The sequence below is a fragment of the Patagioenas fasciata genome, chromosome 18 (assembly GCF_037038585.1).
Source record: "Patagioenas fasciata isolate bPatFas1 chromosome 18, bPatFas1.hap1, whole genome shotgun sequence".
NCBI lineage: Eukaryota > Metazoa > Chordata > Aves > Columbiformes > Columbidae > Patagioenas > Patagioenas fasciata.
Genome location: NC_092537.1, coordinates 6,719,422 through 6,747,378, shown reverse-complemented (window position 1 = coordinate 6,747,378; position 27,957 = coordinate 6,719,422). Strand labels below are relative to the sequence as shown.

Below are 27,957 nucleotides of genomic sequence, written 5' to 3'. Positions count from 1 at the left end.
TCTGCCCCCCATAGGGAAACAGGACATCCCCGCTGCTGCCCTGAGCCCCGCCTGGGACGGAGGTGCGAGGGTGTTGCCCCCCCGAGCTCCTCCCGCCGGGCCCCGGCAGCCGGGGCTGGAGCTCCCGGGCAGGCGGGGACTACATTTCCCAGCACCCCGCAGGGGGAAAGGAAGGACCGGGCAGGAAGGGAAGGAAAGAAAAGGACCGGGCGGGAAGGGAAGGACCGGGTGATGTGCCCGGGTTGCCGTGGGCCGGGGTTGCTGCCGGTGGCACTTGCTCCTTCTGGGGGGATTTTGCAGAGCGGTTCCTTGGTGCGGGGGCGTCGTTCCTCATGCAAACTGCTGCAGGGGTGCAAGGGAGTTTTAGGGAACAGAGGGTTGTTTTTAAGACTCAGATTGAGCTTTCTTTCGAGAGTCTGGGAGGAGCCGGGGGGACTGCAGAGGGGCCCCGGGCATGAAATGGACGGTTTTGTAACAGCAAATTGGGAAAATCCTCCTCTCCCTGCAGGTAGTACGTTGGTGCGGACGTGACCAACAGTGCTCGATCGCCCTACAACGTGGTGGTGCAGATCGTTACAATCTGTAACCGGACTCAGAGGAGTAGGGGACAGCTGGAGTTGTGCGGTGGTGAGTGTGATGGGTGCTCAGGCAGGCCGGGGAAATCCCCGTGTGATGCTCTGGAACCTCAGTGGGAGGCAGGAGCCGTCCCGAGGGCTGGGGGCTCCTGCCCGGCTGGCAGAGGGACTGAGCTCCCTGGTGTCACTGAAGGGGTCACATCTCTCTGCTCCCCCGGACTTCCAGCTGCCATTTCCCAAGCAGTGCGGGTGGGATGAGGGCGTCACTGGTGCTGCTGGAGTTCTCTGGAGAAACCTGCCTCTGGCTTGAGTGTGCTGAGAACGTCCAGCTCAGACTCGCTCTGTTTTCTAATGAGGGAATTTGTCTTTCTCCACAGGCTATGCAAGCCAAGAAAAGTTTAAGAGGTACGTACAGTGGTGTGCTTTCCTTTTGCTGTCTATCCATGCTTGGATCTGCTGGGAATGCCTGGGACAGAGGAGGAGGGACACTGGGATGAGGTGGCAGCCCTAACTACCCAAATGGTCACCATGCTTGTGTGAAAGGTGCAGCTCAGGGCATCGTGTCATTCCTGACCCAAAGACATTCACCAGCCTCTCTAATCAAAGGGATTTGCTTCTTGGGCTCTTGTATTCCTTTCTTGGGGGCTTTCCTAAATCCAGGGGAGAATATATGCATTTATTTCAGTTCTTCCCCTCCCCTGCTCCCTAATTGGTTGCTTAGAAGACTTACAGCCCCTGATACTGAAGCAGTTCATTTGGGGTTGCTTAGGGGCTCTGAGATACTGTCAGGTGAGAATTCACAGATCAGGTGCTGCTTGTGGCCAGCAACTACCTGAAGGGAAAGCAGCTGGCTCGCTTGATACAGAAATCTTGTTTCTCCCTCAGCAAAGCCAGTTTTACATCATAAAATACAAGATCAAGTCCTGTCCCTGGCAGCTCTCTCTAGAAGACATGGCAGGCATTTCATTGCTGATGCTTGAGACCAAATCTTGTTCCTGGGGGATCTCAGAAGAGCAAGCCTTATTGACATTGGGAGCTTTTCTACACCAGCTCGATGAGCTCCCCTACCTCAGCACCTTTAATTTGTCTTGTTTCAGGCTCCATTGATGACATCCTCGACGACCTCCTGGGATCTGAAGGTAAAGCAAACCTTCTTTGCAGCTGAGGTGCCAGCATCCTTGTCCTGGTCCTCCCTTCCTGGGAGCAGGAGCTGCTGGTGCGAGGGGCTCCAGTTGTGAGGGGGATGAAGCAGAGAGCAGAGGGGAGAGCTGGGTTCCCAAAGCCAGAGGCCATGGAATAGGTTGGCCGTTGATCTGGGGACGCAAAGTAAAGTTTGTCTCTGATTAAAAGTCTCTGTGGTCCATGAGAACCCAGCAAATCCCCCCTTGGAGCGCCTAGGCCAGGACTATGCCTTTGTCCATCATCCTAATTTCTCTCTGTCTTGTTTTCAGATGAACCCAGTGTCAAATCTACCAGAGCTTCCCAGGCAGCCGGCAGCAGCGGTGGGAGAGCCTGGAACCCCAGCGTGCAGACCAGCAAGAAGTGAGTCCCTTTCAGGAACAACTTCTCCCACTTTGAGATCTCTCTGAAGCTTTCCAGGAAAGTGGGGTGCCTCCAGCCCTCTACATCTTCCATAAATATCCCTTAAAACCATTTATTGCTTAACCACAGCAGTCCTGGCACTACCATCTTTTATCCTGGTGTTATTTGAGCCTCATTTTCTGTGTGCTGTGATCTGGTTGCTCTGGTGTGCTCGCAAGCTCGCACGTGGCACTGCTAATGTTGGGCTTGTATCACAGGTCCGTCCTAGAAGATGATTTCTACAGCAGGCTCGCTGTCGAAGCTGCAGAGGTGAGCCCAGAGTTGGGGAGAGAGCCTGGATGTCCTGAGGGCTGGGACCCCTGTGTCACCCCATCCCAGTGAGCAGTGGGATACCAGAGATGAAGGGAGAAGTTTGGCTGAAGAGGCATCCCTGTGTGGTGGGGAAGACAGGAGAGGGGAGCGGGTGGATGGTGGAAAAAGGGCTCCCAGGTACCCAGGAGGAGACAGAGCAAAGCCAGGGGGCAAATGCTGCTGCAGCCCAGCCTTCCTGGGTGCATACAATGAGGAAAAGCAGGGGCTGGAGCAAGGGGTGAGGAGTTTCCAAAGTCTGCTCCTCTGTCTGATCTCTCCCCTCCCTGGCATGCAGGGATCCAGTACGTCGGATGTGCAGAGCCTGGGGGTAGGTACAGAAATCCCCCCATCTCCCCACTGTGTGCTGCAGCCACAGTGCCCAGCACCAGCCTCCCAAGGGAGAAGCAGCACTGAGGCATTCGCCATGCTCACCCTGTGCCCGTCCTTGTCCTCTTGCTTTCCAGGACATGGATGACTTGGACGCTGAAATCCTGGGAATACCAAAACCTGGTTCTGGGCCATGGAAGACCCCCATGAAAGGTTCTGGGATAAGTGACTCCTCGAGGGGAGCAGAGAAAACCACAGGGAAGCTGCCAACTGCTGGGAAAGGTAATAAGGAGATTCTGCTATTTTGCAGCCTGCTTGCAAACAAGCAGGGGCTGATTTTGTCCTGGGTAGGGAACAAAAAGTGGCTTTGTTCCCTAAAATCCATTTCCTGGTCCTTTCTGGGGCTGTCCCAGACACAGAGTGTACACACGATGAGGGATAGTGCTTGGCTTATTGCAGAACTCTATTTCTAAATAACATTGATTTTGTTTGGTTTTATTATTATTGTTCTTTCCTGCCCCTACGGGGTAATTCTCGAATCTAGCTGATCCTTTGGCAGATCTTTTATCTGATAAGGAGCAGGATGGTCCCAAGAAGGCAGCTCCAACCAGCAGTAAAAGTAGCTGTGATAGAAAACCAGAAGAGAGCAAAGGGAAAGGTAAGCGGGGTTACTCGTTGCATCCTCTCTGTATTAAATGGATCAGTAGACTGGCTTAGTTTGTGTGAGATCCAAACTGATTAAATCAAAAGCCACCTAGTTCCATTTCTTATGAACTGGTGTGGTCATTTATAGAACAACTTGATAACATGGTTAATTGTGACACAGCTCACTAAATGCTCAATATTTCCAGTGTGCCACAGATCATGGAACTGGCCTTTCCTTTCTGGGAATGGAGGCTCAGATCTTACCTTGAACCTCACCCAGCCTGTTCTGCACGTTGCCAAATGAGAACGAGTTTTCAGGGTCAGGCTGTAGCATCCCCGGACCACGCTAAAGCCCAGCTTGGGCACCCTGGGAGGGATCCAGCTGCACTGTGGCTCTGTTCCAGGCACTCAGCCCTCTTGTTCCTGCAGCAGGGATGCTCATGGGTCTGGCAGTCCCCTAAAATCGCTTTGCACCCTGATAAATCCATTCTGGGCACAAGTAGCAGCTGATGGGTTTGTGCAAGGACTAAGGTGCATTGGTGGAGCAGGGGCTTTGGGTGAGGGGGACAGGAATCATCTGATTGGAAACTTGTAAAGCTAAAAAAGCTCCTGGTGTTGGCCAGAGCTGGAAACCCCTGTGTCAGTGCCCCCCAGCAATGTCCCATCAGTGGATTATCAGCCACAGAGCAGGCAGTGGCGCGTTGTCACTTTGTCACTTGCTGTGAGATTAGGTCACTGAAAAGAGTTATTTAAAAATGACTTTGTAAATCATCCTGAGAGATAAGCGCAGGCAGGGCTGCTTTGATCTCTTGTTTAAAAAAAAGAAAAGCCCCTCTCAAACCTCTTGCCACGTGCGATCCCATCCACAGAGCCACCCCAGACACCCCTGCGCACAATGGCCCCGGCCCAGCGGAGGAAGGATCTCATGTTTGAAGTTGATGACGATGACGACATGCTGGAAGCACTGGGATTTGGCAGCGGCAAGAAAGAGTAAGGGCAATGAGGAGGCGGTGGCAGTAACGCAGGGGGTGGGCTGCGTGTTGAGCTGGTGCCACCGTGCTGGGCGGGGGGATGCTGGAGCCTCTGCCTCTGGGTCCCGGCAAGGGCCAAGAGCAGCTGGTTTGTCAGAGAAGAGCCAGAGCAGCCTGGCCAGGCTGAGCGAGGAGGAACAGCTCTGCCTCTGGGAGAATCAATCTGCCACCGTGTCCCCACAGAGAGGAGCTCCGGCCAGTGTGCCCCAAGCTGGATGAGTTGTTTGGAGGAGGCTCCGCGACCAAAGTCTTGGAAGAGCCGAACACAGGAGAGAGCAGAGACTTCAAACAGGATGAAAAGTCCCAAAAGCAGCCAGGTGAGCACAGCCAGGGATGTTGGGAAGGCTTGCAGAGGTGACAGCGTTGGCCTGGGATAGCGAGATTTATTTCTAATGCCTATACAGGAGAAAACCCCTTTCTGTCGGGGTGAACAGGGTGGTTAATGGGCTCTCAGTCAGCAGTGGGGGGAAGGTGGTTCGTGCTGAAGTCTTGTACTCTCCACTTGAGGCAGCCTGGGAGCATCTGTCATTGTGGGCTAATTCCCAACAAAGATGCATTTCCCAGCCACGCTGGGGAGAGACGTTGCTCGCAGGTTTCTGAGGAAGATGTTTCCAGCTGTGTTTTCCCAGAAGCAGCGATCCCTGTGGGGGTTGCAGGGCAGGAGGAGGAGGGGAGGGCTGGTGTCTTTGCAGTGACTGCTTCTCTGGGTGCTGACTCAAGGCTGCTTGTCTGTACAGAGAAAGAAGAGCGTTGGGACAAGGAAGATCTCATTTTTGGAGAATACCAGCCCTCGATGGGCTCCAGGCCATCAAGGAGGCAGTCGGTGAGGTACGGTGCTGCGTGTGTGTCTGTACCTCCAGCCACCACCCTGCTGTCCCTGCAGTGGAGCAGGCAGGTCCCTGCGTCCCCTGGCAGGGAAGGGGTGCAACTGCTTCTCCTTCAGCAGGTTCAGAGCCGAGAACATGGCTGAACCAAAGGCAGAACCCCGCTCCAAACCATTCCCTCCAGCCAGCCAGAGCCCTGTGCGTCGCAGAGGGTCTGGAGCCGACTGGCTGGGCTTAAAAGATGAAGTTATTTTTGACTCGGAGCTACCGTCCCCCGTGAAGAGCAGCACGGTGGGCATTTCCCCCAGCTCTGCCACGCAGCTCCCGGCCGCAGAGGAGGCAGCGGCTAAAACCGGCCCAGAGGAGCAGGAGGACTGGCTGATGGCTGCCTTGGCTCGCAAGAGAGCACGAGCACAAGCCAAGGCCGAGGAGAGAGAGACTGAGCCTCTGGAGGCTGCAGGGGAAGGGCCGTGTCCCCGCTCTCCCCTCAGCCAGACAGCCGCCTCCCCAGCTGCAGCACAGCCCGCAGCTGCGCCACAGGGCACCGCAGCGAGCACAGGTGGCTCCAGGTGAGACCTCCTTCCCCTGTGGGGCATCCTCCATGGAGAGAGAGAGGTCCTGCAGAGAGCAGCTGCGGGTGTAAGATGGGGAACAGGGAGGGCTGGTCGGCAGCAGCCATCACTTTGGTCTGGGACCTGTGTAACTGGGAGGGAAGGCTTTAAACTTAAAACAATGCCAAGCACAATGTTTGTGACCTCTCCCAGAGCTGTGACACTGCTGTGAGTCACTTGTGTCTCTGTGCCCACGCAGGGGGCTGGTACCCTGGCTCAGCACAGTGAAACCTGCCTCGGTGAGCCCGTCGGCTACTGCAAAGGAGGATCCTTCTGGAGATGCCAGCACCATGGGTGCGTTCTGTGTGGTTGTGCAATTTGGGCAGCGGGTTGCAGAGAGGGTCCCCTTTCCCTGCAAAAAAACCAAAAAGGCAGGAGCTGCAGAATTGCCCTTGGCGATGTGGGAGCTGCCCAGGTTCTTCCCGGCCATTGTAACAGTGAGCTGTGAGCTGCAGGATCCCCCATCCCTGTTCTGCTGATCTCCACCCTGCTGCCTTTGGCGCTTAAGGGGGCTGCAATGGACTTGTTCTGGCTGAGCAATGGGTGGCTGTCAGTTCCTGTTGTCCCTTCTCTCTCCCCCTTCCCTCTTGCTGCCCCCACACTTGTCCCACCAGTGCTGTGTGCTGGGAGCCCTGTCCTGCCCTGGGCTGAGGCTGGACACCGGCTCAGACAGCACTGAGAGCGGCTTAGGGACCCCAGCCTCCTCCTTGGGTGATGGAGATGATTCCCATTGCCGTGTCTGAATCACAGATTTGTTCAATTTTCAGCGCCCATGCCTTCATTGCCAGGAGAGAAGGAGATACCAGGCACTGCCCCACTCACTCAGGTGGGTCTACTAGGCCTGAGCCCCAAGAGGGGCAGGATCGGGGGGTGATCGTCAGCCCTTCACTGCCAACTTGATGGATCTGACTGTCCATGCTCCCTGAGCAGGAGGAAGGATGGGCTGCACTTTGCTTCTCTGGGAGCCGTGTTAATAGATGCAAAGTGTTTGGAGACCCCCAAGGTACCACAAGTTGTATTTATCAGGCCAAAGTGCTATGGGTGCTTTGGAAACCATGTGCATTTACAATGCTGCACTGCCCGAGCAGCATGTATGGAGTTCCCAGAAATATATCTATAATATCAATGAGACAGCAAAAGCTCCCAGAGGACTTGTGGTCTTGTCCTTGTGTCTGTCCCCAGACAAGAAAGAGCCCAGCGGGCCTGTGTCTCTCTCCATCCCCACAGGCAGAGGCCCCAGCCCTGGATGTGCTGCCCGAGAAGAGGCTGGGGGCTCCTGCAGCCCAGCTTTGTGAGGAGTCATCAGGCTGTCGGGCAGAGCTGCTCAGTGTCAAGGCCCATGTGGCGGAGCTGGAGGGCAAGGTGAGCCCCAGCGCCTGCTGGATGGGGAACATGCGTGACCTGGGGGGCGGAGAAGGGGCCATGTCTGCTCCAAACAGCATCAGGGTGATCAGAGAGAGGAGGAACCTCCCTGTCCAGAGATGCCCAGGGTTTCTGTCCCCAGAGCAGCACAATGACCTTCTCCCCGGATGCCCGGCAGGTCCAGATGCTGGAGATGCTGCAGGAAGAGCAGAAACTGTTACTGGAGAGTGTCCAGAGGCAGCACCAGGAGGACCTGGATCTCCTGAAGAGCACCCACAGGTACCGGGCTCTGGCCTGTGCTCCCCTCCGTTCTCACCAACGCTGTCCCCTGGGTGACAAGGAGCAGGGGTCAGTCCCATTGCCAGCATGTCCCCAACCAGGGCATGGCACTGGGCAGCAGCTGAGGGTTCAGGGCTGCGGAGAGTGAAGCAACCCCTGCCTCAGTTTCTCCACACACAAAACACCACCAATCTGCTTCTAAATCCCTATGTGCCCTTTGGGTGCAGAGTGTGACTTCTGTGCCGTGACCCTTTGTGGGCTCTGGGCAGGACCTTGATGAAGGTGCAGGAGGAGACCCACAGGCAGCGGGAGGACATGTTGCGGTGGCAGAAGGAGCAGCTGCTGGCTCAGATGGAGCAACAGAGGCAGGACGCGGAGCAGGAGCGGGCAGAGCTGCTGGAGCAGCACCGGTTGGACCTGGAGCAGCTGCGGGAGATGCAGAGGTGAGAGCGGCACGAGCTGCACGTGCGTGGGGCCAGTACCACCAGGCTCAGCAAAGGAACCAGGGAACGGTTTGGGGCCATGGTGAAAGGAGAAATCGGAGTCCAGAGGTGCTGAGCTGGGGCAACTGGGTAGCATTTGCAGTGGGGATTTGCTTTGTAGGTGGACACAGGGAGATGCGGCTGGAGACGTCATTCCAGAGTGAATGCCTTGTATTTTGAAAGATGCTAAACCGCCTGTTTTCCCTCCACCAAATCCCTTTTATTCAGGTCAGCGAGTCTCTCATGTCCACATAGTTTGGGACAAGGAGAAATCCCTTTCTGGTAGAGAAGCCCATAACCCCTAGATGTGGTCTGTCCCAGATGTGCGATGTCAATGGGACAGACCATCCTGCCAGCTCAGCAACTGGGACCTGGTTCTCTGCCCCATGACCACAGTGCTCATCGTGGGGAGCACCAGTTTGTAACCGCCCATGGTGGGCTCCTTCCCTGTGTCCCGCAGGGCATCTGTCCAGAAGCTACGGAAGGACTACGAGGAGCACATCCAGCACTTGAAGTGGCTGAAGGAGCAGGAGATGGATGTGGTGACCAGTGCCATTTCTCACACCAGGTACTGATGGCCCCGTGTTGGTCCTTGTCCTACAGGCAACTAGCCGTGGACCACAGGAGCCACCCCTGTCTCCCTGCTACCTGCAGGCTCCCCTAAGCAGCAGCTACGTCTTCCTACTGCTCTGCTGTCACCCCGAGAGGTTTGGGGCAGGGCTGCCCAGCCTATGGCCCACCAGACATCCCCCTCTCCATCTTGATGACACAAAGTATGTCCCACAGGGTTGACCCTGCCCTCGCTCCTCTCTGCAGGTCTCTGAATGGCGACATGGACCTGCACGACCTGGACTGCAAGGTGGAGGCCACACACCACTCTGCCTCCCAGGAGCTGGCCACGAAGGCACAGCAGTGGGACAAGCAGCTCAGGAGTAAGTGCCATTGCTCTGTGCCAGAGTGGCTGCAGCGTCCCTGCTGGGGCTGAGGACACTCGGGGAAACAGGGAGACAGTTGGGCTCTGAGTCAGGCAGAGGCTGGGAGCCCAGGCTGGCAAAGCTCTGCCTGCCTTGGTCATGGACATCTTGGGGTCTCCCCCTTATGAACTGATGTTGTGGGGATGTGCAGAAGGTGATGAACACAAATCTGTGCAGCTTTTCTGTGAATATGGTGTGGCCAGAGGGGTTTTCCCAGTTGCTGCTGCCTCTCCCCAGTGCTCCAGGACAGGCTGTCACAGCAGCAGAAGGACATGGAGGAGGAGCAGATGCGACTGCAGGAGCTGGCGGCCAAAACGGAGGCAAAACTGGAGGAGCAGACTCGGCTGATGGAGCAGGTGAGCCCACACTGTGTTCTGTGCCCGGACCAGGCTCCTGGCTGGGTCTGGGGTGCTTGTCTGACCCACGGGGGTCCCTGGCCTGGAGCCCGTGAATGACGTCTGTCCCAGACACGTAGATGAGGTTCTGAGGGATATGGTTCAGTAACAGTGTTGACTTAATGATTTGACTTGATTTTGAGGGCCTCTTCCAACCTAAATGATTCTATGATTCTATGTTTTAGGGTGTGCAACCAAAATGATTCCGTGATTCTATGTTTCAGGGTGTGCAACACGGTGAGGGGCTCCGTCCTTTCTGGGGAAGGAATGTTTGTGTGTGTGTGTCCAGTTCCAGCTCTACCAGCCCCAGTCCCCACACGTGGGTGGGCGAGGGCACTGCTGGAGCACCTGATGCTGTGGCTTTGCAACTGAACTGGCACCCATGAGGAGCTCAGCAGGGGCAGGGCTCTCCCATCCCTTGGGAAGTCTGAGATGGTGTCTGGGACAGGGCAGGTGATGCATCGGTTTCCCCCGTGCCCCATCCTAGGAGCGGGCGGAGCTGAAGATCTGCAGCCAGGAACTAAAAGCCAAGGAGGAGCAGCTAGGGAAGGACCGGGAGAGGCTGGACGAGGCCTGGAAGGAGCTGCGGATGGAGAAGGAGAAGGTGAACGACGCTGCGCTGCGTGTGGAGCTGCAGGAGGAAGAGGTGGAAAAGGTAAGCAGAACATCTCCGCTGCATTTGGCAGCCATGCACAGGCTGGCAGCACAGATGGGGTTTCACACCCTTCATGAATCCCGGTCCTGTCCTGGGAGGGGAATAAAGGGACACAGAGAGGAGCCCCATCCCAGGGCAGCAAGGATCCCTGTCCCCAACTTCCTCAGCCGTTCTGCTTTGCAGCTCTTGGCCCAGAAGATCGTGGAGGCACACAGGATAGAGTCAGAGCACCAGGCCAGGCTGCAGGACATGCTGCAGAACTTGGAGCAGCTGAAACAACAGCAGCAGCAGCAGCGACTCCACCAGGGAAGTGTCCCCTCAGCCCAGGACCTCGGTGCTCTGAGCAATGGCCCCTCCAGTGCCATGGGTGAGCTTTCCTGTGTGGTATGGGTGGGAAGGGATGTGCCGGGGGGCAGCTGCACTTGTACACACTTCTCAGGAGGCTTGGGATGTTCCTGGTGGGTGGTTTAGTGCCCCCGTGTGTAAACCTCAGGTGTGAGTTGGCCTCCTCATCCTCTGCAGGAGCTCAGCAGAGCTCTCTGAGCCAGGGCAGTGGCTGGAGGGGTCAGGAGGGGAGAAGCAGGTGGGTTAAAGCCCGTTTGCCCTGGGAGGCTGGGGAGGACCCCACTGTGGAGACACACAGGCAGTAGAACAAGGGATACGCTGGTGTCTGCATCTGCTGTTCCTCTAACAGCAGTGGCACCTTGGGCTCCTGTTCCAGACGTTCCACCTCTCGTCGAGACGCCGCCTCGCCACAGGTTCCGGGACATTGGGGAGGTCATGGCCGTGGCCGACCGTGCCCTACTCAGTGCCCAAGTGCAGACGCTGAGGTTCCACATCCAGAAGGTGAGGCAGGGGGAGAGCGGGGCTGGAAAAGGCTGTGGAGCAGCTGGGGGGAGCTGGGCTGGGTGAACCTGACGGGGGCCTGAGAGCCAGGGGTCTCCCGAGACCACGGCTGGGCTGGGCTTGCAGAGACCACAGAGCACCCAGAGGAGTGACACCAGAAGGAAGGAGAGGTGGATGCTCGCAGCTTGACAACCCCCTTTCTGTGGCACTTTCTGGTATTCATCCCATCCTTCCTTCCTCTCTTCTCAGGAGAAATATTCGTTGGAGAATGAGAAATTATTCCTCAAGTCCGTGAAGAAAGCCCCATATAACACTTCATCTTCACTAACGTCGTGTCTGTCATTCTCGGGGCTATGATTTTGTATGTATGTTTGTGTATAATGATAACGTATAATGTGTATATGATAATGTATAATGTTCACTGGAAGTTGTAAATATAGTGCTAGTTCTTGTCAAATTTCATAGTTTGTTACTCTGTATATTAGTCAAGTTTTATCTTTCTATTTGTCTTTCAAGTTCTTATAAGTAAACAATTCCTGTTTCCTTTGAATTGTATCTTTGTTTTATGGCTTCCTGTGTCTCCTTTTGACCTCCTCTTACCCCCCTCCCCAGTCTTAACACAGACATCGGTGGGGGAGGAAAGCAATCGATAAATCATCCTAGTTGTCTGTCTTTAATCTTGGAGTGTTCATAGTGTCAAATCTTTCCCCCGGTGCTGTGACACCACTGTTGAGTGGCCTCCATCCCTCAGGGCAAGTGCCACCGGCCACCCGGCCAATGCTCCTGGGACACAGCTGCTCCCATGGGGTTGATTCCATGGGCCAGTGGGCTGGGACGACCGAAGGGGTCAGTGGGATTGCGGAGGCTTGGCTTCACCAGCGCCCCAAGGATGCTCCTGTCTAGCTAGATGGAACAAGACACTGCATGGACAGAGTAATGATTTATTGGAAACAAATATTTACACAAAATATAAAGGCAATCACGTCAACCATTTCTTTTTTAACAGGACAAACCTACCCCACTTCAAGATTTGTTCAATAATAGGATTAGATTTAATAATGATGCAGAATACTTTAAATCCCTGAGCCTTAGGCCTCCTCATCTTTTATGCACCCCATCCTCCCCAATTCCCCCCAAAGCTGTTGGATGTTTAATTTCCTCCTCAGTTGTGCTTGTCATGGATTACCATCCAAAATTACAATTTCATTCTTTACATCAGCATGAAATTTCAAAATGCAAGCAAGCCCAAGTTCCATGCCAAGTTCATTCACATTCAGTTGCAGGCATCCAGTTCAAAATTACTTCCAATTTCAAGCTGGTATCCAACTTACAGATAAGGGTACTGACTCCGAAGATATAACTTGTTCTCCTTCAATCAGACATGGAAGCCAACTCCTCCTTTTTTCCTAGCTAGACAAGCCAATTGTTTTTACTTTTCATACAGGGGTATGGAGATGTGAATGCAAGGCTTTACGCACAAGTACTTTTATATCTGGACTTAAAGCCGTGACAAGGATGCTTAGTAACAGAGGTCAGTTCCTACTGCAGCCTCCTAGTAATTTTCCTATATGCCCTCAACAGTTTTTAGGTTTCCAGCAGGCAGACAGTTTAAGAATGTCAAACTTGGGTAGCAAAAGTGTTTCCTTCAAAGCAACGCAAGCTCTAATTCTCAATTTCAGTAGGAAGCCACCCTGCAAGGCCACAAAGGTAGATCCAGGCATAAGACATGCAGAGAATTTTCAGTCCAAGTTCAGACATTTTTCCCAGCAAGATCATTGTCCCTTGTCTGAGGGTGTAATATTTGAATCAACAGGACTCCTCAAGCTGACACACAACAACAAGCGTAAGCAAAGCATGGGGGACAAAGCTAAACCTAAGCGCTTTCAAAAGGATGCAGCTGATGGCGGTGTCACCCTGTCAGTGGCTAGCTCTTCAGCTGGAGATGGAAAGAGAGATCTAATAAAATTCAAGGCATAAATCCACTAAAATCAAATTCTTTCCAATATTGGAGGTAGATTTTTATCCAGTGTAATACACAACGGCCACTCCTGTAAGTGCAGAGCTCTAGGAATTAAACAATTAAGATGTACTTTGACCTATGTCCTCTTAGAATAACTACAGCAGGCTTTTTGCATATCCTTCAAGAAAGCAGGCACACCGCTCTGTAAAGAGAAAAGTGGAAAAGCAATTATCGCATAAAGTAATCACAAAAAACTGTTAATCAGGATGAGAATTCCCTCTATGTAGATCATGCCTTAAAAAACACGTACAGGACAATTCTAAGATCTGCTACAAAGCAGCAGACAATTGCTTTAATACTTCATGGACAGAATTAATCATTGACATTTGCTTGTGTTAAGGCTATTCACATATGCTCTGGAATATGGATTTGTTGTTTTTGTTGCAGGAACTTACCTGCCTGGTTGACTAACGGAAGGAATTTGAAAGGGAAAAAAATTAAGACAACTGCCAGTCTAAAAATGGGACTGAATACTTCTACCCAGCATGCAGAAGACAGGGATGGATGCAGTGAACACATTGTTTGAAACAGATCAGGCAACGACAACTGTGCTGTCGGCCGTTACTCACCTTGGCAGCCCAATTGACCAGCCACGATGGGATCATGCCGCCAGGATTATCAAAATAGTACATACAGACTAGAGATGGGAGAGAAGTCACCAGAGAGTTATGCAGCCATGGTCTGAGTATTCGCTCTAACACCATATGACAGAAGCTGTTGCTGTGCATGGCTGAAGCACCAAGTACAACAGTTCTGCTCTAAATTCTTCGCAAGAACGTCAACTTGTACTGAAGTGGAATGTGAAGTAAGTACAGCCGTTCCCAGGTAACCTCTGGGAAGCTGAGAGCACCACAATGTTAAATTAGGCTATTGCAAACCATTTTAGGCAGCTTGTCTTATAAAATAAGGTTGTCTTTAAAGGACTAATCTCAGACAGGAGTCAATCTCTAGGCAAACCCTTTAATTTAGACATCCATCAAACACGATACTTGAATCCCTGCTGAGTTAACCAGACCACAGTTGGTTTTAGCTTAAAATTCCCAGTCTCCCTCTTTGTGCACTTTTATACACACATTCTTTGGCTTTGTGACTTGTGATCACACTTTCTTGACCTCTTACCTTTAGATCCAGTCTTGCCATCGCTTTCAATTGCCAGACTTTGTTTATAACTTTTAACTCTGATAATACCAGGCTTTTCAGGGCACTGAGGAACAGACACGCTTTGAGCTAAGACAACCCAGATCTTCCGCCCATCCACATCCATCTCTCGACATTCGCGAATATAGACATACTGTATGCTAAGTTGAGGAGGCATGTCAAAACATTGTCAGTTTGACAGATGATGAATGGACAAGTGAATTCCATTACAAATACCAGCTCCTTATGCTTCTACAGGACTCAGTCCTGCAGAGTAATAAATCAGCTCTGTGAGCTTCAGCTGTGTGTGGGAACAGGCACCCACACTCTTCTCCGTGCTATACATATCCATGTAAAATGACTGCAAGGTCTTAGACCGAGCGCAGCAGAGCAGTAGAATCTACATATTATTGGCATTCCCAGATGACCAGGTGACAAAAACTGCAAGAGGAACAAAAAGCTTGAAAGGATACATCTCTGTTTGAGAGAGGAAATGGGTACTTCACTTCCCAGTAGATGACTTTTTCACCATCATATGTTTTCTCATATAGTTCTACAGTGGAAAAAGGAAGATTGTTAGAAACTTTTGTTTTCTACAGCAACAGAACCATACATGGTGTGAAGAACTGCTCAAATTTCAGACATGACCACATTTTACACGCAAACCTTATGTCAAAATTGATATGTACTTGTAGCAGAAGACATTAAAAGAAGTTCTGCAGCAGGGTTGTTCAGGAATCAAACGCACAAAACCATGCGACCTGTTTTATTGCTGCTATTGAATTCATTGATAAAAAAACAAACCAAACAAAACCAATAAAACCCCAAACAAATAAAAACCCCAAACACTTTCAGCCAACTCATTCCAAAGCCTTTCCATCTCAAAGCTTTTTTCTCGCCTATGTAAACCCTGAATAATTCTGAGCCTCAAGTACAGTACGATTTTTCACAAGCTTGTCATCATTCTTGTAAATGACTCTGAGTTAACAAGGAACTAGGACAAGTACTGCTTTCCCAAAGAGGTCTTACACGAGGGATTAGTGAAGTCTGAAAAAGCTACTAGGAATTTCACAGCAGTATATACAAGCAGGGAACAAGAGGCTTGAGCACTTTATGAGCCTTCATGACACCATCCTCATTCTGCCCAGAAATCAATCAGAAGGCAGTTGAATAGGAAGAAAGTATCTAAGAATAGTCTCTAAAACATGGCAATGACTCAGTCAGATCGTAGCGTGGCATAAAGGAGAAAATTAGTTTGAACTACATAACTGCATTTGAAAATGTCTACTGCACAGCTTCTTCCCGTGGGGTGGTAATTGCCGTTATCAGGTTAATGGACCAGACAAGCCATGGGGCTGAGCCGGGGTAATTCCTGTCTGCTCGGGGACTGGTCATTATGTGGGTGCGGTTAAAAGTGTGTGATCCAGAAAGGTGGTTCGTGTTAACAGAGCAGTCTTTTCCTCCTTTTGAGCAGAATTCTGCCTGAGGCGCAATATATCCTTCAGAGCCAATGCACACAGGCTGCCACATCACCATCAGTGGTTTTGAAAATAAGGCTAAAACAGATTTATGATCTCATTGCCAAGGCGAGATGGGTGCCACAGATGGAAGATTCTTTCCCTATATAACATGTTCCAAACCGGGCTTCTGCTGGCGTGCCCTGCAAGTCAGCCACAAAAACATCTTCTCTTCTCCAGGCTGCAGCAGCACTGGATGCTCAAACTCCTAGCGCTGGAGCGAGCTACAATATTACGGCATCCACCAGAGGTCACTGGAGCTTTGGCTTAGTGTATTAGATTTACTTCCACTACTAACAGCAAAGCTTTCCTTTTCCAACATTTCGGAGGCCTCAAGTAAACCCTTGGCAAGAGCAGATCAAAGCACGACCCTCTGAAGTGCCCACAGGAATCCCGTCCATATCTGCCTCCTATCAGGCCTTATAAAGAGTTTTGCTGAACAGAACTAGAGGACAGAGATCAACTCCTCTTACGTTTAGTGGTACCTTTTCAACTGAAAAAGCAGCTACTTCTACCTCGGTCATGTTTTTATCTTAGTGCCAGCCTGCAGTTCAGCAGAGCTCTGGACAGCTGTGACTGCACAGCTGCATGAGCAACAAGGAATATGAACACTAAAACAAATGGCAAAAAGGCTCTGAATGAAAGCTTTCTGTTTTTTCTCCCTACATGTGAAAGAAGAAAACCCAAGCTTACACAGTTTACACTGAAATCAGTAGTTAGCACTATTTAATCACATGTACAGTTCTAAAGAACGGGTGGATTTGTGCCAGTGTTTAAGCTAAAGGGAAAGTGCTAACATTACGCCTATGCCCTTCACGAGTGAAATTCTGTGAAATGCTGGACTTGAAGCACCAGCGCAAGTATAAATTCACAGATTAACATGTCACGGTCAACACGGATGTAAACACCAGCTCTGAAACATTATCTAGCTTTTAGTTTAAGGGTGTAGCTTCCCCCAACTGCTTCCTTTATTTTCTCTAAGAAGGTATTACAAAAAGTGTGTGTTTAAGAAGGATTCAGTTCTCCTAAACGCACAAATCAAAGACTACTGAATTAAATTAAAATAACACAATATTTTGACATCCAATGTGATAATGCTGAGTCCCACTCCAGCTCTTTTTGTTTCATTAACGGCAAAGTGGCCTTTACTACAAGAAAGCTATTGCCCCTTTTGACAAATAACACTTACTAATGAAGACAGAGCATCTTAAGCTTGACCAAGTACTGACATTAGTCAAATGTGTGGTTCTCTGTACGATACAGCCACAGGCATTACTAGTAATTGTTCACCACAGAGCAGTCCTAGACTTAACAAACACAACATTTAATGATTCTTTCCTTTTTAATACTGTTCTTTGTTCAGCAAAACACTTCCACCCTGTTTTAGTTTTATTGGCCTGAACCAATGTTAAGCACAGGCTTAAGACGGAAGAGCTCCACATCTCCAAAATAAATGGGTTATTGGATGCCTACACCAGCTGAACCCTCGCCTTGTCACTGCTGACTTAAGGGGTTCAACTCTCTTTTTCAAAGACAACATTAACTAAAAACACAGCTAAATTAGTTATTCCTTTCTCTGTAAAAACCCAAAGTCAGCAACTATTCTCTCAATAGACACTTATTTCTGATGGTAAAAGGTGCCAAGAACAACCAGTGTTTTCAGGAAAGGACCAGACTGGTGCAAGCCATTGCACTGCTCCGCTGCAACAGGCAAAGAGGCACAAAAGCTACTATCTCAATTTCTCCCCAGAACATCTGCTAAAATTTAACCTAGGAATTACAACCAGAAGCTGCAAGGTGCTTCAGCATAACAAGTGATGCCAATTATATGCTTTAACCAACATGGGAAGAATTCATTCCAGAAGGATGCTATATGGTGAGGAGACATTAACTGTTCCATGTCATTTGCAGAGTGCAACTTTATCCCAAAAGATACTTAAATCTGTCTGAAAGTCTTTGGATGCAGCAACTTTAAAATACCTTTGAACAAAGTCTTAGTGGGAAGAGTCACTGTGGACATAAAGCTTGCTTTTAAACTGCCTAGATGAGCTTACCTTTAACATACTGATCCCATTGTTTTCTGAAGTCTAAATCCATATAGACGTCCGCACACAGTTTTGGGGGACAGTCAGCAAGACCACCGAAGATTTTATATTCATAAAGTCCAGATTGCTGTGGAAACAGAACAGGGGGAGGAAAAGTCACACAGGAAAGGGAAGCACTCTGCAGCAGGGAGAACAGCTGAAGGAAGTTAGGTGGGGCACAACTACGAATTTGCTCAAGAGCTGTGAAAGCAAGTGTTCAAAAAACAATAGAAGATTCAGTCTTTAACCTCTCGACTTTTTGATCTATACATGAAAGTTTAAATCCAGACAGGCTGCGCTGCCCAGCACAATGGCGGTTCCTTCCCTTACACCAGTACTCTTTTAGTGCTTAAGTAGTTCCAAGGGAACGTGTTTCTACACACACCCCTTTTCATCTCCAGTGGTCAGTGCAGACTAAATCCTGCGAACCTTAAGCTTACCAGAAGCATTAAATTGTTATGGCAAGGTCTCCATACCCTATATATAATGTACTTGAGAATCACAGACATTTCCAGGAGGTTACCGAGTACTGCACGATCTGGAATAGCTCTCCAGTGAGTCAGGTGTGCTTATACTTCAAGCTGTGATACAGGAATGTTTTACAATGTTCATGCTTATATACAATGTGCTATTATATCTACCTTGAATATTTATCGGCTACTTTAAAGCTGTCTGCACTGAAGGGGTGGGGTGCAGGATATCTCCTATGTTAATGCTTTTACTGTTTCTCTCAACATATGGAAACTCCATCTGTGCCTATAGAGCAATTTTGTCCTATTGTTAGTACCAGTTCAGGACTAAATTAAAACAATGAGAGTATTTTGAATATACAGTGTAGGAGTCAAATTCAAGCATTGCCAAGGAAAGAGAGGGACGGATTATACAACATTGTTAGTGAATGGTTGGGGTTTTTTTCTATCAGTTCAGTCATTCTTATATCTGTAGCCTTCAAGTTCTTATACTGTAGCTCAAGACAAACCAAGAAATTATGTTCTTCAATCAGTGGAATGGAATACAGCACAGAGCAGGACAGCCCTGGAGATCTGTTTGTGTAGGCTGCAGAGAAGGTGGAAAGAGAAGGCAAGAAGAAATAAAACTGCTGCCTTCAGCTTCCTGCACTGCCACTGCTGTAGTGGACTTGCGGTTCAATATGTGTTAGAAGCCAGTTTTTCCCCTAACAACTTTAAGCAAAACCCCTTCTCCTGGAAGTTGGTTCTTCTTCTCATGTTGCAATTCGAAGCAACTGAAAGACAAAACGAACAAGAGACTTCTATCCCATCAGAATCAGAAGACTAGACTTGGAAAAGCCCCTCGCATCCTACCCAGTCTGTCCATTTCCCCTGAGCTGGGGTCGTGCAAGGCACTGCAAGCTCAGCTCTGCTGTGTGTGCTCACCCATGCACTTGTCTTGCTATTGCCAGTTACCATGTTCATGCTGTAAACAGGGACTATTTACCACCAAGAAACTCTGAGGTGTATGAAGTCACTTCTTTTTTAAAAAGAAAAGATACTTTCCTTATCTTGTCTTGCCTTTCACACAAACCCATACGTTTGCTTTATTTGCTATTTTTTTCAAACATGACTGTGCTTGAAATGATTCCAAACCCTTCTAAACTGCCTCCTGATTTTAGAGGGAGAAAGGTGCAAAATCAGTCTGAAGGGAGTTTTGGAGAGAGGCAGAAGGGAGAAGCTCAGGAGGATGCTCCAGGACGGGCGGTCTCGCCTTCACCACCCGCATCCTCGGAGGGGTTCGGGAGTGGGACACACAACCTCCCCGTTAGACCCACGGCTGCTCCTGCCGCCGACAGCACCTTCCACCGGGAATTTCTCCAGCCACCAGCTCTTCACAAGCTTTAGAGCCTCACAGTTCGCAGGTTCCCCCGGCAGTTTGTGAGAACGGTGTTTACTGCAGCAGAGCCGCTTTCTCCATCAGCGGTTAATAGCATTACCCTGAAAGCTGCTTGCTGCGAGCCCGGCGAAACTGAGCCGAGGCCGGTGGCGCCCGGACGGCCAAGGGAGCTCAGAGAACCGGCGGCTCCGGAGCGGGACGTGCCGCGCTGCCCCGCCCTCAGCCGCGCTCCCCCGGCTCCCCGCCCCGGGGGCGCGTCCCCAAGCCGCGCTCAGCCCCGGGGCACGGCCACCCCCCCGCCGCCCACCTCGTCGTACAGCCGATAGATCCTCACGCCCATGCTCTCCACCAGGAGCTGCCACGGCCCCCCCGCAGCCGGCGCCGGCTGGTCCAGCTCCCGGCAGGCGGCCCGAAACTGCTCCTCGGAGAAGCCCCGCGGCGGCGGCGCCTCCATTCTCCGCGCCGGCAGGAGACCGGGGCCGGACCGGGCCCAGCCAATGGCCACCACCGCCCCTCCCCGCCGGCCCCGCCGCGTCCCGGGGCCGCCGCGCCGCCATCACGGGCTGCGGGGCCGCGGCGAACCGGAGGGCGCGGGTGTATGTCGGTGTAAACCCGCCGGTTTCCCCGTGCTTCCTCCAGTTTATGAGAGGGACTCCGTTTCTCGGTGGTACGTGCGGTCTGCGGCCGCTATTTGTGTGTGTCATCGGTGTAGCGCCAGAGCAGGGCCCGGTGCCCTTGGTGTGTGGCTCAGAACCTTTCGTTGGGTGTTCCCCAAGGACACAGATTGAATAGTCTCTATGGGCACGTGTATATATATATATATATGTATATATATTTTATTATTTTTTTTCCCCCACGTTTTAATAAAGCAGTTTCCGTTGCGGACTGTTCCGATGAGAATATATAAAGAACAAGTTCCAATGAGAATATACAACGAACGAGTAGGCACTGTCCAGCTGGTTGGTCAGTGTGTTTGACCCCAGCACACACGGAGACCCAGCCAGCCAGGCAAAGGGGACAGCAAAGAGGTGGCCGCTGGTGGCCTGGGGTGGGTGGGGTGGAAGGGGACACAAAACTTTGTCACAGGGTTGAACTCAGGAGGACAGGGATGCACCTCACACCTTGGGTTTCTGCTGAATGACATTGGCTATAACAATATGGGAAATGTGTGAGGCTGGAACATTCAGGGCATCAAAACATGAAGTGGCTAGGGCAGGTTTTCTCCTTGGAGTTGTAAATCTGTTCTCATTACAGCTTTATTATTCTAATTCCTGTGAGGTTTTCCTTCTGAACGCTGTGTCCTCGGAATAAAACACAAACAGCTCTGAGCTATGGGACATCATCAAACCTACTGACTGACATAGAGCCTGCTTGACAGCACCAGCCCAATGGACTTGGTGGTGACCTCTGCACAAGGCTGGCAAAATGTAGCTTTTTCTAGCTTCCCTGCCAAGTGGCTGACTTCTTTGACAAAGAGTTCACTTATGTCAGCTGTCCCTTCCAGTTACAGTCAATTGGTTTGCAAGCAGAGCATGAGGATTTCTGCTGACTCTGGTTTGGACAATATAGGCTGAGTGTCATCCTTGCACAGCCCAGAAGACTTTGGGGGAGTTGTGGCAGAGGGCAAGATGGTCTCTCATGACCCTTCCCCCAGAATATAAATTTGATGTCAGAATTTGACCTTTAGCATCTTTCTAGAATAATGTCACTAATGGTGGAAAGTCTGCTCATACATCACCTGCTCTCACCTCCCCAGTGAAACCGCTAGGCAAACATTCCAGTTCTTTTGGTTTCTTTTTGCAGTATGCGTGCGTGTATTATGAGCTTGTATTGTTAATAATTATATAGTATGTATAAAATATTTTGTGTTCTTTGTGAATTGCAATAGTGTGCTTTCAGTCAGCTGAGCTGGTTCTCCAAAACACAGTTGACAATACATTTCTTACAGCTCAGTCCTTCTCAGTAGATTCTTGGCTGAGCTCAGTTGACTCCAGTGGAGCTGCGCTGCTCACCCAGCTGATGATCTGCTCTTTAGCATGTAATATGAGGCAATGATCTGTAAGTGAGACTGATTTAGTTTATCTTGCAGAACTATTTCCTTAAACAGTAGCTTTGCAGCAATTTTATCAGATTTCTATCTCACTTTAGAATCCCATTCATGCTCTAAAATAGGACTCATGTAAAACTGAAAGAGTTTGTGGCTCTTGCTTGTACAGAGATGACTTTCACCCAGTATGAAAAAAGAGGAGTTGTGAGTCCAAGGTTGATGTTTAACATCCAGTAATTTACATGCTTGTAAATGAGCCTGTGCGATTACATGACCTCTTAAGGAGCCTTATTTGAGCAAAAGGACTAAAGGGATCACAGCTCAACATTGCCTATTGTTTTATGGTAAATGTTTTGTATTATATGGCTGTCTACATGGCATCGGAGTTGGAAGTTGGCTACAGCTGCCTTGCCACTCCCTCCTCCCCCCAGCACTCATGGAAAAAGAGATTTATCTCACAAGGCTACTCTAGGGACCAAAACTTTGAAAGAAGGCGTTACTGTGTGACCTTTTTTCTTGGTAAATAAGGAGTGGTGGTTACTAAGAAAGCACAAAAAGTTCTGGGAGGAAACTTTATTTTCTCTTTCCATGTAAGCGTTATTATTTTTCATTTATACGTCCACGTATTGCCCTTAGTTTAGAAACAGAAGCTACGTGTTGAACCCAAACCCTTTAATATCTGCACTACTAGGTGGCGTGGCTGTAGTCTGGGGTGATTCACGGTGGGGACTCACTTTGCAGAGCTCTGCCCCAGCAGTCGGGGGGACAGCAACTGCTCCAGGGCAGCTGGCTCTGGGAACATGAACCCAAGCTTGAGCTCAGCTCCCAAAGGCAGCCTAGATACAGCACGATCCAGTCCCACACACGGAGCAGGGACCTCAGCACTCACTGAATGAAAACAGAGGGTTACTATTCTAGGAGTTTTGAAAGTGCCCACGACTTGACCCACATACTTAGTATTTCTTAGGTATTTAGGTGCTGCTGCTTTCAGTGGGAAACGGTACCTCAAGGAAACTTGCTGATCTGAACTATCGATGGGATTAATGCACTGAAATTGGCCACCTGTCTTTTAGAATGGAAATAATCTGTGTTAATCCCACCCCAGCACCTAACCTTTCTGCTACTGAAATGAACATCGAGTAACCATGGAGTTCTACGGTGTGTAATCAAACCAGTAAACTGAAGAACTCCTCCATCAGGAAATTGTGGCCAGAAATGCACACAGCAGTGAATACTGCATTGATGTTTCCAGGCCCCAGATGATTTTCAGCGTTTTGGATATGAGAATCCATGTATGTGAGAGTGCGAGCAGCCATACTGTGTTTTCCTGCATCTGTCTCTGTGTGGCACTGGTGCACTTTGAGAAATTCTTGAAGATGAACTAAACGTGCGGGATTTTGATGGATTCAACTGCTGTGCAGACATTTATATACTATCGTCACTTTGTTTCACTCAGTGCATTCCAAAAACTTTGCAGAAGTGCTGAAGTGTCTTGACACACCATTTACACACAGTATGCACATCCATATTTCTGTTATACACAGCCAAACCAATAATAATCTTCTGCTACTGTTGTTTTATTGACTGCATTATGAAAAAGTCTTTCTTACAAATTGTTTCATCACTTTTGCAGCTTGCAAGAAACAAGTTCTTCAAAATAACAACAGCATATCCTATTGCAGATATGCACGTGTAAGGCAGTCTATATTCCCCTCTCCTCTATCAGTCAAAGGGAAATATGGGGTTTTTTAAACACTCTTAGAATATGCAGAAGTCTGCCACAGTGAGATTTTTCTATATTTTATGTATTTTATACTACTGCCTAAATATAATAGGTGCATTCCTATTCATCTTCAAGATGTGATTTCCTGCCATCTAATACTAAATATTTTTTATCTTGGGTAAAGAGTTTTAATACACTGGACTCCCAGTGTCAGGACCCATCTCTCTCATTTGGCCATGTTTACTTTTGATGTACACCTTTTAGCCACAGGGTTTCTGAGAAGTAATGCGCTCCCAGTGCAAATAAGCTGGAGATTGTGAGGTGCAACCTGTTCACCTGGCGCTGAGGAAAGAGTCAATTTGAGAACTTGCTGTGGTAAAGAAGGGATTGCAGTATTATCTGCGTGGCCTAAAGTGACTCATTCAAAAGATAAGCAAGGCTATTTACGTCTTGATTTGATTTGGCAAATGCTTGTCACTACCACACCCTCTACTTTCCCAACCTGTTTACATGGATGTGGAAATATTTCTAAAAAGTTCCTGTAGCATATGATGCTAAAGCAGTTGATATATATGAAAAGCTCTCTATTAGGGGAATAGTGAGAACTGGTCTTACTGCAATAGTTTTTTCTTTCTTAACTACACTATAGGTCAGGCACGTGACTTACTGTTAATTTCATGGAATGCACTATTATGTAGGAGAAAATCTGGGTATTTTACCTACGTGCAGTATTTTAGGTAGATCTTGTGTATGAATTTAGTCCGAAGGATTGTGGTGGAATAGGACAAAGAAAGACTCATCAGACAGGGTAAAAGTCAAAAGATTTAGAATTAATAGAAAGAGATTAGAAAACATAGAAATGAACCCTAGGTTTTTAACAGTGAACACAGTAACATCTGAATGCATTGGCAAGACAAATTCTCCATGTCTTGATTGGATGTTTTTCTGAAAAAATATACTTTCAGATGAGCGGAGAATTTTGGTTTCTCAGTACAGATCTTGGACTGAATGTCAATTGGATGCTTTGTGTTATGCAGGATGTCAGCTAAAATAATCTGAAGGATGCTTCTAGCCTTAAACCTGCATGTCTGTGCATCGACAGCCACTGAACACCATTGGCAAGTGGTGGTTTCCCCATAACATTTTCTTTCCCTTCTCACCAGTTTTCCCAAGCCATCTAGAGCCTACAGGGAGGCCTGTTTTAAAGGAAATAGCACAACCGATGGCCTGTGTAGGTTAGCTGAAAGCTCATAATTTTCTTTCTACTGCTGGAGAGTCAATTACAAGTGGCTGAAATGCTCCGTATTCATCAGACTGACCATCTGAAGAGGGAACAGTGTGTGCTTTTTATGCCATTTCTACTGGCAGAAAAGGGAAGCCAGAAGCAAAATGTCTCTTGACATCATCTGCTAGGCAAGCTTGGACAATTCACTTTTTCAGCACTTTCTCTGCATTTCCCTTCATGTCTTTGTGCCCTGTAAATTCTTTGGGGTACTCAGCACAGGTGGAAAACCAAGAAAAGCCCACAGAGCCATGGGAAGAGCTCCTACCGAGCCTGCCTTAAATCTCGGCTGAATCTGCTGGATTCTACTGCAACAGTCTCTAACAAATAGCACAGTTATGGTGGAATTACATTGTCTTGTGTTTGTGACCAGGCTTCCTCTTAGCTCAGCCAGAAAGCTGCATGTTGCAGAGTTCTGTAACCGACTTGTGCAAGATTCAGGATTTGGCTGCTGGTAGCGTGGTGCATCCCCCTGTTAATGAAAAGCGCACATCCCCATAAGGAATGCAGCTCTTCAAATGCGAACTTCATGTAATTATGAAAGCAGTAGGAGATAAGAATAATTGTTTTCAGTTCCAGACGTTCTGTCTTCTTCAGCGCTGCAGGAAGATTAAGTGAAAGTCGAGCAGAGCAATAACAAAGTTCAAATGCACAGCAGTGTAACTGATGTTGGCTGAAGTACTGGTAGGATCTAATGGAGTTCAAAGAAAATTCCTTCCCATGTTCTTAGTCACCAAAGAGGTTTCTCACTGTCGTTATAAGCACATCCATTTCATGAGCCTGATTACACACAGCGTGGGTGGTTTGCATAGCTATCGACCGACGGGGCTGAACTCCCTTGGGCTGTAAACTCTTTTAATGAGAGGGGAGCTACAGGATTTGATGTGGAGGTTTAGTTCTTTGGTTTAACTGGCTTTGCTAAGGACTTCATTCCCCATCACAAAACACATACACTGCATGACATGATAAGGACAATTTACAACGTATTAAACATGTTGAAAGAGTGTTTTCTAAAAGTTCCAGTAAATGTAATCAACCGGCATGTTGTGTCCGTGTGTGGGCTTAGGGATGAAATAAAGGAAAATTCAGTGGAGGCTTAGGGAAAAGGCAAGAAAAACTAATTGAATAGTGAGTCCATAATGGTTGTATTTTGCCAGATTAATGAGTCACTGTTTGCTGTGCTGTTAAGGCCCAGGAGACTGGTAGAAACTCAAAGACATGAAGCATTGCAAGTGTGTCTTAGTAGGCAGAGCACCAGCATTGCTCAATTTGGGAGCAAAGCGCTGCTCTCTCAATAGGCTGCGTGAGTTCCAGAATCACACAGGCTTCTTGCTCATTGTCCCAGGCACTGGGGCCGCATCTCCTCCAAAGCAGCTGTGTTAAGGCCCCAGGGAGGAGATTTTGTCATTTAGGGCAGGTCCTAAAGGGGAACTATGAAGCATTTAAGCGTGGCAGTCCAAAATTGTGAACCTGTAACCCCGCACTGCAGCTGTTCCTCAGCTGTTTGCACTGAATTTCTACAGGTGCCAAACGTGCTGCTTCGGGTATGTTTGGTGCTTCTTTCTTTATATCCTTGGAGAGTCATGCTCAGAACGCAGCAGGACCTTAAAAGGCAGAGGTAATCACTCATCCCTTTTTTAAAAGGCCAGAGGGGTAGTGCCCAAGTTGTAGTTGGCCCTTATGTGCTTGAGACCTACAAACCCACCCTTGTAGGGGGAAACCCACTAATCCCTCAGCACTAGCAGGAGTTGTCATTCCCATCTCGCAGCTTTTCTGTGTCACCAAAAGGAGTTGCCCTGGGTCTACAAGAGAGTGTGACTTTCTAGGTTATTGTTAGGGCATTTATTTGTACAGAAACACGTGAATTCTAAGCCCAGGTTCAACGCTTGTTTATGTGTACTTCTGATTAGTTGATCAAAAATGAATATTGGGAGTTATTTTATGTAATACTTTCCGTATTTTATGTAATACTTTCAGTAATAAAGTTGGCATGAAAAAGTAAGAATGTACTAGTGAAACCGTTGGTGGTGTAAGCATGGGAGGGAGGTTCTCTATCAACATAGGAGGACAAAATACTACACTGGAAAGACTAGAGAGGAATTGATGTAATAGGGATGGGGTGAAAACTAGGTCATGCACATGTGTGCTAAGAGCAAGTATTTCTGATATAAAGTGCGAAATGGAACTCAAACTGGAGAAGAACCCAGGTATAGTGAACAATCAGAGGATAATTATGAAATGTTAGTGATTCCTGGTAGAGACAGGAAAATACTTGACTTGTGTGCAGAATACTGGTAAGGCCGCATCTGAAAAGATCAAAATAAGACGGAGAGAGTCTGATTTCTACCTCTTAGAACATCAGAGGTTAATTGCCAAAAGAGAGAAGATCTGTTTAGCCAAAGGCTTGTCTGTCCATATATGACTGTCTGTGAATACAAGCGGCTAGAAACAAGACTGAGTTACCTAGATATCAGCAGAATGGGGCTCATATCCATCCAGCTGGAGGAGCAGGAAACCCACTTAGTTTGAGGTGGAACTCCACACGTTTAATAAAGATATTACGCAGCATGGCTGCCTGTATTAGAAGGACTGGACTTAATGGCCCAAGAGATTCTCCCTAGTGACAGTTCCCCTCAGATCCAGTTTGCTTGCCGTTTCTGCTGAAATGCTTATGTATTTGGAGGGACACTGGCAAATGGTGAAAATAAATGCCAGTATCTTGTATAAAGCTGTAAGCTCTTCCAAACCCCCTGGCTGATTTGGCTGCAGGAGATGAACTCTTGGCAGGATCTCCATCGCTGGGGAGTGCTTAGTGATACACAGGGTGAAATCCTGGCCCCTGTGAAGCCGATGGAAGTTTTGTTATTAATTTCTGCGCAGCCAGGATTTCACCCTGGAAAGGGAGTCAAAAGTACATGCATGCTTTCAGAGACAGAGTGGTTGATTAAATACATCTGGTGCGCTGCTCTTTTATCAATCATTGATAAAATAGTGCCTTTTAAATATAAACTTTGGGGAAGCTTAACTGCAAAATTCAAACATGTCCCTTTACAAGACTGCAAAGCAAAATATGCCTGCTTTTTGTCTGAAAAGAACAGAAATTGTGGTGAAAAATAACACAGACCCATGCCCATCTACTCCAAACCTCTGTAGTATTTGATGTTCGGCTGAAGTGGGTGATTAAAGACAGTTAAAATATTTCTAGATGATACAAAAAACTTGTTTTCAGCAGGGACTGTGCTCTGGCAGGACCCACCCGCAGTGCCGCTCCATCCAGCGCTGGAATCACCGTGTGCTGATCCCCATGGGGCCGGACACCCCGCGTGGTGCTGTGCGGGAGAGCAGAGAGGGCTGGAAAATACACTCCCACGCCCCGTGTTTAAACAGACACATCTTGGGG

At 48.9% G+C, this 27,957-nt stretch overlaps 2 protein-coding genes across 7 annotated transcripts; one reads left to right on the top strand and one right to left on the bottom strand.

Moving 5' to 3' along the window:
* Positions 1-213: 213 nt before the first annotated feature.
* Positions 214-11,454, top strand: FBF1 (Fas binding factor 1). 5 transcript variants are annotated; one of them, XM_071816482.1, is made up of 25 exons: positions 214-312; positions 509-627; positions 953-980; positions 1,673-1,714; positions 2,027-2,117; positions 2,375-2,426; positions 2,764-2,796; positions 2,933-3,077; positions 3,340-3,453; positions 4,310-4,430; positions 4,655-4,788; positions 5,209-5,299; positions 5,415-5,864; positions 6,106-6,200; positions 6,674-6,732; positions 7,134-7,268; positions 7,447-7,547; positions 7,817-7,990; positions 8,490-8,597; positions 8,846-8,961; positions 9,241-9,359; positions 9,886-10,053; positions 10,237-10,420; positions 10,748-10,899; positions 11,149-11,454. In XM_071816482.1, the coding sequence occupies exons 3-25, from the start codon at positions 956-958 to the stop codon at positions 11,254-11,256; spliced, it is 2,817 nt and encodes a 938-aa protein (XP_071672583.1). In that variant the 5' UTR covers positions 214-312; positions 509-627; positions 953-955; the 3' UTR covers positions 11,257-11,454. The 5 variants fall into 5 exon arrangements, with proteins under 5 accessions (XP_071672583.1, XP_065708397.1, XP_065708396.1 ...); XM_065852325.2 differs by having other exon boundaries at positions 214-627; positions 3,355-3,453; XM_065852324.2 differs by having other exon boundaries at positions 214-627; positions 5,418-5,864.
* Positions 11,455-11,824: 370 nt separating this feature from the next.
* On the bottom strand, positions 11,825-19,989 carry PCTP (phosphatidylcholine transfer protein). 2 transcript variants are annotated; one of them, XM_065852467.2, is made up of 6 exons: positions 19,813-19,989; positions 17,628-17,745; positions 14,530-14,609; positions 14,039-14,210; positions 13,489-13,556; positions 11,825-13,061 (listed from the first exon to the last, which is right to left on the bottom strand). In XM_065852467.2, exons 1-6 carry the CDS (start codon positions 19,957-19,959, stop codon positions 12,996-12,998), a joined length of 651 nt encoding a protein of 216 aa, XP_065708539.1. In that variant the 5' UTR covers positions 19,960-19,989; the 3' UTR covers positions 11,825-12,995. The 2 variants fall into 2 exon arrangements, with proteins under 2 accessions (XP_065708539.1, XP_071672649.1); XM_071816548.1 differs by lacking the exon at positions 13,489-13,556.
* Positions 19,990-27,957: the final 7,968 nt, after the last annotated feature.